This window comes from Harpia harpyja, chromosome 10 (assembly GCF_026419915.1).
Source record: "Harpia harpyja isolate bHarHar1 chromosome 10, bHarHar1 primary haplotype, whole genome shotgun sequence".
NCBI classification, from domain to species: Eukaryota; Metazoa; Chordata; class Aves; order Accipitriformes; family Accipitridae; genus Harpia; species Harpia harpyja.
Genome location: NC_068949.1, coordinates 46,637,304 through 46,649,446, shown reverse-complemented (window position 1 = coordinate 46,649,446; position 12,143 = coordinate 46,637,304). Strand labels below are relative to the sequence as shown.

The window sequence follows — 12,143 nt, the reverse complement described above, 5'->3', positions numbered from 1 at the left end:
AAAAACCCCAAAGAGTTGAACAGAAGAAAGTCACCACGTGATGAACTAAACTTGTGACATAAACAAGTTTACCGTAAAATGTTCCTGTGATTTATAGTTCTCATCCAGGTAAACTCGAGCTCTGTTGTAGTCTTTCATCGCATCACTTGATAACAATTCTCTAGAAAAGAAGAGAATGAAAATATGAAGGCCGAGGCAAAGATACTATATCGCTTTGGCATTGCTCTCTGTACTGCAACATCCCCAGGACCACCCAAAGGAACTACAGGCCTTCATTTCCTTCTGGTGTGAATTTCAGGGGATGAAAGTTTCCCATGGTATAGCCACCTGCCTGCAAGCTTTGGAGCCGACCAGATCAGCTGCGCTTTCAGCATGAATCTCGAAATCCCTAAGTGCCATCTGGACACAGACGCGAAGGACTCAAGGCTCTGAAGACCACAAAATTTCGTAAAGTTGGGCGATCTGAGCTAGAGGCCCCGCGGTCTCTAACTTTGGACCTTTACTTTCCTGAACTCTGTTAACCTGCTGGCAGGCGCGGTCAGTTCACCGCAGGGTGAAAAGAGCTTTTTTTCGCCGTGACGGTGGCGGGGGTCTCAGCGCAGCGGCGTGAGCAGCCCGTGACGCGCGAGTTGTAAGCAGCGCTGCTCTCGCAGGCGGCTTTTAAGAAGCCGGGCGCGTCCGCCGCAGGGGCGCGGGAGGACGAAGGCGCCGGCCCCCGGTACTCGGCCGGACCCCGCCGCCGCGAAACCCGCCGCCGCCCGGGCAGGCTCGGCGCCTCCCGCCGCCAGCAGAGGGCGCTGCCGGACCGCCGCGCGGCGGGGCGGGGCGGGGCGGGGCCGGGCGCGGGACCCCGGCGCCGCAGCGGCCCCTGCCCGCCCCAGCAGGCGAGGGACGGACGGACGGACGTTCGTTGGATCACACCTGCCCACGGTGAACGCGCCGCGTGCCCACAAAGCCCAGACATTTGGCCAGTGACTTCCTTCCGCTAGGCCATACGAAATGCTGAAGTTGAAAAATATTTCAAAGCTCATTACTTCGCACAGCTAACGACTTCTTCCTAGATACAACCTTCTACTTACTTACTGTATTGGCTTTGCGTGGCAAGGTTTTGGCAGCCAGGGGGTTACAGGGGTGGCTCCTGTGAGAAGCTGCTAGAAGCTTCCCCCATGTCCCATGGAGCCAATGCCAGCCGGCTCCAAGACAGACCCGCTGCTGGCCAAGGCCGAGCCCATCAGCGACGGGGGTAGTGCCTCCGGGAGAACAGATTTAAGAAGGGAAAAAAAGCTCTGCACAATGGCAACTGCAGCCAGAAAGAGGAGCAAGAACATGCGAGAGAAACAGCCCTGCAGACCCCCAGGTCAGTGCAGAAGGAGGGGGAAGAGGTGCTCCAGGCGCCGGAGCAGATTCCCCTGCAGCCTGTGGGGAAGACCATGGTGAGGCAGGCTGTGCCCCTGCAGCCCAGGGAGGTCCACAGGGGAGCAGATATCCACCTGCAGCCCGGGGAGGACCCCACGCCGGAGCAGGCTCCTGGCAGGACCTGTGGCCCTGTGGAGAGAGGAGCCCACGCTGGAGCAGGTTTGCTGGCAGGACTTGTGACCCCACGGGGGACCCACACTGGAGCAGGCTGTGCCTGGAGGACTGCAGCCCCTGGAAGGGACCCATGCTGGAGCAGATCGTGGAGAACTGTCTCCCGTGGGAGGGACCCCATGCTGGAGCAGGGGAAGAGTGAGGAGTCCTGCCCCTGAGGAGGAAGGAGTGGCAGAGACAATGTGTGATGAACTGACCCCAACCCCCATTCCCCATCCCCCTGCACTGATGCGGGGGTTAGGTACAGAATTCAGGAGTGAAACTATGCCTGGGAAGAAGGGAGGGGTGGGGGGAAGGTGTTTAAGGTTTGGTTTTATTTCTCATTACCCTACTCCAACTTGATTGGTAATAAATTAAGCTGATTTCCCCAAGTCAAGTCTGTTTTGCCTGTGACAGTAATTGGTAGGTGATCTCTCCCTGTCCTTATCTTGACCCACAAGCTTTTCATTCTATTTTCTCTCCCCTGCCCAGCTGAGGAGGGGAGTGATAGAGCAGCATTGGTGGGCACCTGGCCCCCAGCCAGGGTCAGCCCACCACACTTACTTAACAAACTTGTCCACATGAGACATGGAAGCTTCATAGTTTTTTCCTCCAAATTCTTGACAGTGTAAAGCCATGAAGTGGGGCTTGTGTGCATGTACAACCTGAAACAAACAGATAAACAACTATTAACAAAGTTGTATCCACAACTATCATCATACAACATAAATGACAAATCCAGATGTGTTATTTCTGAAAGGAGGACTATCAGCTGTTATCAGAGAAGTAACTGGCAAAATAGTAATAAGCAATAAGGCCAGCATCATTTGTTATGCACATGAAAGACTCATAATACATAATAATTATCTAAATTATTTTTAGCTAATATTTTCATTTTTAAACTATGAATTAGTTCCTAGTCATTTAAAGCAAATATAGAACCTCTTCCAACTCATCTCAAAGAGGACCTAACACCATTAAGATGATCAAAACATCTCCTTGTCTGGGAGTTGGAAGAGTTCAAACACCTGAATTAATTTAAGTGGTTTTTTTCCCACTTTTACAAATTATCTCGAATTAGCTCATGACAGAATGCTGATTAGCTGTCACATTTGGTATTTCTATTTATGGAGTATCTTATTTACAAAAGTATTTAAACAACACATGCACTGTGGTATATATACACACGTATCTAATACAGGAGGCATGTAAATCCATCACACTATTCCAAGTTTTAGTCTTGTAGAATGCAAGTATCTTAAATACTAAATAGTCAGCACTAGGATGCAATTATCATACTAAAAAAAAAAAACCTAGAACGTATGCTTTTTTGGGCATGCACCAAATCAAATATACAGTACTGATAAATTTGCTGCTACTTTAAACACACGTTCAATGTTATTTGGTCCTAATAGATTTTCTCAGCGTTAACTATATTCAGCATTGCAGACAACACATCTAAAAATGTCTCTGTGTTGATACTGAGTCTCTACAACTTGTATTTTATGTCTTCTTATCTTGTGAATTAACGGACACAAGCTACAGAACTATTTCTATTTTTTAAAAGGGTAACAGTCTGAAATAATCAAGTATGTGCTGATGCAAGCATACACGGTAAATAACACATTAAAAATCTGAAATACAATTCACTTATTTTTGATTCGGTGGCACTCGGCAGTCCCAGCCAGCACAAAGGCCACGTTGTCCATGTGGCCATTCAGAGGAAGAATGGCCTGGTTTCCATGAGCTGCTTGGAGCAGAATAATAAATTAACTCCTCTCTGCAGGCTTTGGTGCCGGCAGGTTCGGGATTCTCCACCACACGGGGAGCACAGCATCCTCCCCCATTGCTGTACTGGGGATGGGTGGCAGACAGATGTGCAGGAGATGGGCATGATTACTGAGAGGAGTTCTAACTTCAACTCACTGCAATGAAGAGTAACTGAAAAAAGTAACAGGGATAGCTCTCCTTTCATAGTAATTTTTTTTGCTGCTGGTACCCTGTGACTCTGAAACGGGATAGACACAATAAAACTTTGCAGTCATGCTTTTAATTATGTAAATCAATAGTGACTAATATTACTGTAAAAAGGTCTTTAAAAATGTTTCTTTTAAACCAGGGTAGAGAGAAATTATCATTTGATCTGATGACAGAGTACAAAATTCCTCACTCCTGACCATGCAAATTATCTTGTTAGAAAATCAAGCAAAATGAGGGAGAAAAAAAAAAAGGTAATGAATTAAAGCAAAATCTGAAACGCAGCAGCTTTCCATTGAGCAAAAGGCAAACCGTAATCCATCCCCGCTTTTAACTGCCACCTTCTCACAACAACATAGCTGCTCAGCTCAGGGAAGCACAGTGGAACGGACTGGCGGCAAGTACGTCCACCACCCACGAGCACCCGCAGGCGACGCTGCCTATCTCTGCTCGAAGGACGCCCCAGAGCACGTGCCCCATGTGCCCGTTGGGCGCAAGAGGGCAAGTCGACAGCGAGGTCTTATCACTGCTGGCGGCACATCGCTTCTCAGGGACGCCCCTCGGACAGAGCCTGGAGCGGGCATCCTGGGCCGCGAGGCAGTCGCCGTTCATCGGAGCGCGCCCAGGGCGAGCCCAGCGCCAACTGGGGCACGAGGAAGCCTGCCAGCGGTTCATGAACGCCAAAGCCAACGGGAGTATGGCATACTACTGTTTACAGATCACACAGTAAATTCAGGAAATTACAGCATTTCTAATGTAAGCTATGTTAGACTCGCAAAAAGGAGATAACAGCCGCTGGTTTCCGAGTGATTTCAGACAAGTCACTTCCTCTTCTGTACCTCAGCTTCCCCATCATCGAAACAAATCTTGACAGCAACGTGCTCGGTGAGGCATTTTGAGGTAAGCTACTCACTAATGTTAGTATATAAAGGAAAAGAGTGAATACTCCCTCCCACATGCATGTTTGTGGATCTTTGTGCACTTTAGCTAGCTCATTAATGCCGGTTTCTGCCTAACTATGATACGTAGCAATCTTGCTTTAAAAACAGGCCATCATCAGCAAGGACCGAGAATGAGCTAAAGCAGGACCCAATGGAAAGTTCAACTGAAAAAAAATTAAAAAAAATTAAAAAAATAAGCAGACTACAAAACAGAAGGCTAAAAAAAATACCTGGAACCCAAGAAATTACACCCAACTGGGACATGCACGTACTTTTCCTTTGATATATATTTGATATAACTATGAAAGCTTACATTAACAGTAGTTAATTTTATAGATTCACAAACAATTAAGAGAAAGCTTTGCTGAGGAAGTTTTTCTTAAGTATCTTGTCCAACACCAAACATGGCACTGAACAGGACACATATCTAAAGTGGTTCTGAACATACAAAAACTGTTTTTTCTGACTACAACTACCAACATTCAGGAGAGAGGTTTCAATTTCCAAAAGTCTCAATGTCTACTTTAATTTTCAGCAAGAACTGTCAAACGGGAACTTGAGGGCCGCACTAAGATGTGGAAACCAAAGTCCAAGACTAACTTCTCTATGTTTAAAGGCGTTCAACTCTACCAAACGCCGGGGGTGGGACGGGTACCCAAGCGGGTTCCCTGGGTGCTCCAACTGACAGGGACCTGCAGCATGGGCTGCGGTGCACACTGTCCTGCCCATGGTGCAGGGGAGGGTCTGCCCATGTAGTCACGGCATGGGGAAGACATGGTGGAATGGAAACAAGTGTCCCCATAGAGATGCTCCTTTCTTCCTAAGGTGCTGCCTAAGGGGCTACCTGATAGCAGCCTGCAATCACAGAATCCATTAGCAATGAACTAATAGTCAAGCATCTTTATGAAGTTTAACTGGTTGGTTCATTTTCTTCACTATCGTGGAGATAAATATTAACCAAACACAGCCTGTGAAATCGAACTTCATAACAGAGCTTATTTGTGGTCCCTAAACAACATGCAGTCCCAACTCTCCATGTGCTTTATTGCTCCAAATCAGTTTTGGCTTCCAAGTCCTGATCTTATCTACTTGGACAGCTCTATGAAATTACCATAATTAGAAAACAGTTGTAACTATTTAGTCTTGTAAAGCAAACATATCCAACTCTTACTGTTTCAAAGCAACACATCCAGTAACTGCTTATTGCGAACACAGCAAGAATGTGCTGGCACATTGCATTATTCATCTTAACTGCTACAACAGTTTGCTTCATTAAGATCTCTTCTTACACAGCTAATAAAACTAATAAACTGATATGACAAAAGTAAAATAAATGGTTTCAAGTAAGATCTAGGCATAAGCTATCTCACATTTTTGAACAATGAGTAACAGGGAGCCTTGAATGTGGAGTCCTGCCTTGAGAAAACACTGGAGAACAACTTTACTGTGCTACAGCAGCAGCAACAGAAAACATTTCCAGACTGTGAACTGAGATGCAGGCCACAGGTTTTTTGTATGCATTCAAATCCTTGAGAGCTTGGAATCACAGCAGATATTAAAAAATAAAAAATAATTATAAGCCATTTTTTAATGGGGAAACAGCACTGGCTTAATAGCAGTAAGAGGCCTTCCTGGCATTCCTTGTAGGTTAAACCACAAAAACGTACCTGAATATTAGTTACCATCCTCTCATATAATAAATACCCTCCAACTAAGAGCAAATTGGCTCTGCTTCATTACCTTTTACTAGTTTTCTACTGTTACGAAAGAACAAACTGTACATAATAATGAGTAATAAATACTTCAGAACTGAAAACTCAGTTACCAGAGGTTAAAGATCATATACAAGATCACATAAACACTGAATTTGCATCTACAGTAGCCCAATGTTTTTACAAAGTTGGGCATTATTCTCAATTTCTGGATATACAAGAATAGCGTAAAGGAAGCCACAATTAGAAGTTGGTTTTGGGGATACAGGTAATTGAGCTCCAACATCGTTAAGTACAAATATAAAACTAGTGAAAAATATAACGTTAACTTCTTTCCATTCCTATAGGTCTTTGTCTATTTGGAGAGGGGACAGGTAAGGGGACAGAGTGGAGGAGAGCACCCTTGCAGCTGGGGTGCCCCAAGCCTGGCGTGCCGCAGGGCAGTGCAGGTAAAAGTCTGCTGGAGCTGCGACAGCAGCTGGGAAAGGACATGCAGCCCTGCACCGCACAGCCAGCCAGCTCTGCAAACGGCAAGACGAGTCTCTCAGAGAGGGTAATGCGTGTGCAGGAGTGAGGGCATCATTTTTAGACCTTGATCCAAGCAAGGCAGAAACTTGAGCCTTGATGTCCCAAGTAATCCCCAGGATTACTTCTTTAAAAAACAAAACAGTAATATAGTCAAAATATCAAAATATGAGCTTTAGTTTCCTTGTGAACTGTGACATATGTACAAGTCAATTTAGCATTTGTGGTCCTAAAGCATTCCAAGTATTTGCAATTTCTGTAAGCCTGAAGAAGCAAAAAAAAAAAAAAAAAAAAAATTTTTTACAAGTGCATACCCAGGCAGTAGTCCAGATGAGCCTGCTCCTTGTATTTCTTATTTGATATTAACTGACAAATCCAACTTCTAGCTCTTGTTACGTGATTCAAGAGACTTTGATGATAGCCATAGTGGGTTTTTTGGTTAAATCATTCTGAAATTCCCTGTCACTGAAACAGGGTCGTCTTCTATTGACATGAAACATCTGACATTACACCTTAGCCATGACAGGAACATTGTTAAAACCTGAAAGTGTTCTTCTACAATTTAGAAATGCTGAAAATAAGGTTGCCTATGGAACTTGAATTCAGTCCCCCCATCAAGAAAAATTAAGTTATGTTATCCATAGTCTGTCTACATGAACAACCTGATAGACTTGATCCAAGTTGTTCAAAGACTTTGTAGCAGAGGTTTGGCAGCTAACCTTCTGCCTTGCTTGTTGAGTGGAGATCAGTGAAGCACACAAGGCAGAGGACTGCAGGGAGAGAGCAAGCAGAGGGGAAGGGGATTTACGTTGCCATGGCCCGTATGAGTCTGCCCTTGCCCCCAGGCAGGGTGCTTTCCAAGGGAACCATTACTAACGGTCTTCATTTCATAAAGTAAAGCAACCCGTGGCATCTGACCTACAGAGGGGAGAAGCACTCCCCCCTGTGCCTGCAAGTCAGAGCTGTGTTTTGGGGGCATAAAGTCATTGTTTAAAGAAAGCCTGTGTGAAGGGGTTACTGCTGTACAACCTCAACGCACATTTGAGCATCCACAGCTGACATCACCTCTGGTGCATTACCATAGCACAGTGTGACCACAGCCAAGGAAGTCATTACCCAGCAATTGCTACTTAAATTTTAATGTAATTTAATGGTATGCAGTAAACTAAGGACAGGAAGAGACTGACTTGCAATTACTTATCAGGTATGCACAGCAGAGGTAACTCCACAACTGGCATTTTGAGATCTTTACTGTTAATGACACTGCAGCATCATTCTAAAGTAATTCCTTAAGGGTTTTTTCTTAAACCCTTACAAAGGAATGTAGGAACACACCGTCATCAGCTGGCTAAGCAGCTTTACACCCTCCCCTATCACTCTGTCACTTGAGTAGCTTGAGGAGGGATGTCCACAGACGGCTCCTTACCCTGCAGCTCAGGGCAGGGCAGACAGCCCCAAGGCACTCCCAGACCTGCACCCACAGCAGGGCTCCGCCATAGCCGCAGGTCAGGGCTCCCCCCAGCTCCGAGATACCCACGCTCCAGTTGCCCGGCATCCTCGCCCTTGTTCACAGTCCCCATCACTGTTTGGGGTTTGCATCCCACCCTAGTGCTCCTCCTTCCCCGGCTTGGCTGGCAGCTCCCGGGGGGAGCTCCTGGGTCTGCCCATGCCTGCCTCTCCACCTCGGACGCCGGTGAAGGATGGGTGAAACACAGACCTCCAAATGTGCCAAAACCAGAACCATCGCATCCCTACTCTGAAGCCTGCGGGTAGCACAGCTTTGTAAGAAACTGTTACTACCGGCATGGACGTACACTTATTTTTTCAAAATCAAAAATGAGTATTTTTAAGTCTCATTTACAGAAGGAGGAAGCACTGTTTTCTGGAGGTTCCCTCCAAAACTCTGATGAAGCACATACATGGAAAATTTTCAGCTTAAGCAGGTAGATCTTTTTTTTTTTGTTGTTTAACAAAGCTTACGTGATAGAAAACAGTAAGAAGGGTTGAGAGTAAGGGAAAAATGTATTTCTAAATACAGGTTATGTTCATGCATTAATGCACACTACAGAAAAAGGAACCAACATATAAACTAGTAAGGCAGAGGGATTAACTTGGAGTGTACGCTGCAATCTAGGAAAGCCCTGAATAATCTTCCCTGAACAGTACCTGCCATGCCTGTTCCCCGAGGACGTGGCACCTACGGCACCTCGGCAGCGGCAGCGTGGGCAGCAGGCAGCGGACCCCGGGGAGCACACCGCTCTTCGCCACCTCCCTGCGCCAGCGGGCAAGCCGCTTGCCCACCACCACGAGAGAAGGGCTCTTCTCTGTGGGGACGGGGGAACACCTATCATTCCCATTGCCGGGTGCAGGAGATGGCGCGCCAAGTCACAGCTTGTTGCTGTAAGGAGCAAGCAGAGGCAGGCGGCAAGCGCCAGAGACCCGTTTTCTGCTTGCGGCAGGCGCAGGATGCCACAAGTTTCCGTGATGTCAGGGCTGGGCTGGCTGCTGGCTGCCTGGCACCCAGCGTCCCCCCGGGCGGCCCAGACGCGGTCCAGCCTTCCCGCCGGGATTGCTCACCAAACCATCTGCAGCAAGGCTGCAGCTTTGGGAAACGGGCTACCGCCCGTGCATGCGTACGTCGTGTGGCGCAGGCAGGCGTTTCTACTCTGTTTTCAGGCTACGGATTCAAGCAAAAAAACCCAAACAACCCTACCTGGGGAAAAAGCACCCATCTGAAAAAGGCCCAAGATCTGAACTATCAAGGGTTGCTGGTTGCAGGTCTGTAACAGAACATTTCGGTTAATCACCCTTTCTAGTTAAACAGGATTAAGTCCACTAAAACAATTAAACAACTTTACTGAGTGGCTGGGGTTTGGGTTGGTGGGTGGTTTCTCCCCCCCCCCCCTTCTTCTTTCTTTAAAACAGCTAATAGACAAAGTTCCCATGCAGCAATGCCAAGATGACCTTTAGTTTTTAGGTGAACTTTTAACTTCTGTATTACCACAAATAAAGGCTTTAAATACTCTCAAACACATTAAGCAACACGGAAAATTGCATTAGGGGAAAAAAATCCCTCTGCCTCCATATTTTCATCTAAAATGACCATCTGCCATGAATGCTACACAAGAAGATCGTTACTAAAATTAGTAGAGATTTTCAATAGCTCCAGCTCCTTAACTCCTCCCACCCCAAACAGTAGGCTCAATGCAGCTGAAGAAAGTAGAAGGGATGGGGAAAGGGGGGGTGAAAAGGGAAAAAACACCCCTAAGTAAATAAATAAATCAACAAAAGTCCTTTCTATGTGCCCCTACAGCCCTCTCTTGCAAACAGCTCCTTGGATGCTCTTGAAACTTCTTGTTCCTCCTTATTTTTTTCCTGTGACCTAACATTAAGGCTGTGAGCCTGGGTACTGGGCACTTTACACAAGTAGGACAATAATCCTATTTGCATATTCTGTGAATACTCCAGCATTTGCATAACATCTAGTTCATCAAATCATCTAATTTCTTGTTAAGCACTAAACTCTTCCCCATCACACACAAAATGCTCCAAACTACTGTTCTCACAATCTGTTTTCACTCTCCTCTGAAGAGCCACTTTCCCTCCTTGTTTCCAAGGTATGCTTTTGGGGTAAGAGAATTTTTACTGAAAAGAGGATGGGAGTCTAAATTAAAATATTTAAGACCCAAGTTACCAGTAACTATTCACAGTTAAGAGATGGGGCATAATAACCAGCATTAGGACTTTGCTGAATTCTGCCTCCCCATAAAGACAGTTTTTCCCCGTTTGCTGCGATTTCTGATTATCAAGTGCATGGTATGATATACTTGCTTACAAGACTTCTTTCTTTTATCTTGATTCCAGTGGACTGTTTTCAACTGCAGATACTACTTTCTGCTTTGAACACTAGAAACTAGAGCAAACTCTGCAAAACCTGGGATTTTGCAACATCCTTCCCCCATAATGCCTGCTTCCACTTCTAACAAGTGCATAGATTTTGCTGTTGGAAGTCGCGCAGAGTGCAACGCAGAAGAGAGCACGTTACTGAACTGCCCGGGTCCTTCTGCAGTGCTCAGGCTGATGACAGGCATAATAACACCACAGGAGGCGGATGAGTTTCCTAGCCACAGACTGATTTTGCTGTACGTACCAGTCATGCAGCGTTGCCTTAGCAAAGCCAGGCTGGCACAGCTGCCTCAGGACATCCTTCCAAGCCACTGTGCAACATCAGTAACGATCCCATTTGCCTTTACAACATGCTTACACATTTCTCCAGCTCAACAAACCAACCAAAGCATGGGACATGCTAAGCTGTTCCACAACACACTGACAACCTTGTACCTTTTCACTCTGTACCCACACGATCAATGCAAGTCCGGGTCACAACTGTTGCCACCCAAGAGCTAGAAGTGAATAGCTGACACTTCTGACCGGGCCACCGTTCGCTGCACAAACAAAAGAAAACAACCTCCCCAGCAAAGACACTCCTGACAGGCAAACTGTCTTCTCCTCTTAATCACCTCTGTGTGGTATTGAGGCGACTTTTAACAAAACAATTGCTTGTTGTTTGTTCTCCTCCTTCCCTAAACACGATGCCCAGTAAGCTGGGTATCTTTTATCATTGATAGTTTATCCCATTACAGTATTCCCTGTCTTCAGGGACATTTATCTTCCAACCATAGCTTCTGTTCTGCATTTTATTGTTGGGTTTTTTAACTAAAAAAAAAAAAAAAAAGTCTCTTGTAAAATCACTTACACATAATTCCCCACACCTTCCAAAAATTTTGGTGGCCTAGAGCCTATTCTGACCAGCCAGTTAACAGGGGCTGCCAAAAGCATTCAAGTGAACAAATGTTGTGAGCTTCATGCATTACATACCTGCAAAATGTGATTTTCTTATTACTAGGGTCTAAAACAAAACAAAACACAGCCTGCAAATCCATAGCATTTAAAATAACCAGCTATGCTACCACGGAGATTATCAAGATTCTTAACGGTTATGATCAAATTGTTTAATGAAAGAGAAGACTCAAAGATTTTATGAATATTACTAAAAAAGACAAATATGCTGGAAGAAAAACAGTGAATCACTTAGCAATTATACAGGTAGGGTGGTTAATGGTATTAAGGGAATTAGTTTCACTGACATACGCACTAATAGCCTGACTGTTGCAAATCAGACATCAATTACGTTTAAAAGTCTGTGATTGTAGTCCACCTCAGAAAATTGTGCTTCCTATTTTAATGTCAGTTCCATCTATACACACTAAAAGTTGTTCTAAATCTCCTTTTTCTTTCAGCCACATTTGAAGCAAAGTAATTGACCTATTTTTAGGTTTGAAGTCACAGACAACACCTGTGTGGGGGGGGACTCAAAGGGACTTTGAGAGTAAAGCTCAGGGAGAATCATCACACTTGGAAT

General features: G+C 45.5%; 1 protein-coding gene across 2 annotated transcripts in view; it reads right to left on the bottom strand.

Annotated features, from left to right (window-relative positions):
* INPP5A (inositol polyphosphate-5-phosphatase A) overlaps positions 1-12,143 on the bottom strand; it is a 259,975-nt gene that overhangs the window by 178,140 nt on the left and 69,692 nt on the right. For both annotated transcript variants that reach the window (XM_052800297.1, XM_052800298.1), the window contains exons 3-4: positions 2,131-2,231; positions 73-160 (exon numbers count right to left, since the gene is read on the bottom strand). In XM_052800297.1, the coding sequence (XP_052656257.1) occupies positions 73-160; positions 2,131-2,231 (189 nt within the window). The remainder of the gene's footprint in view (positions 1-72; positions 161-2,130; positions 2,232-12,143) is intronic.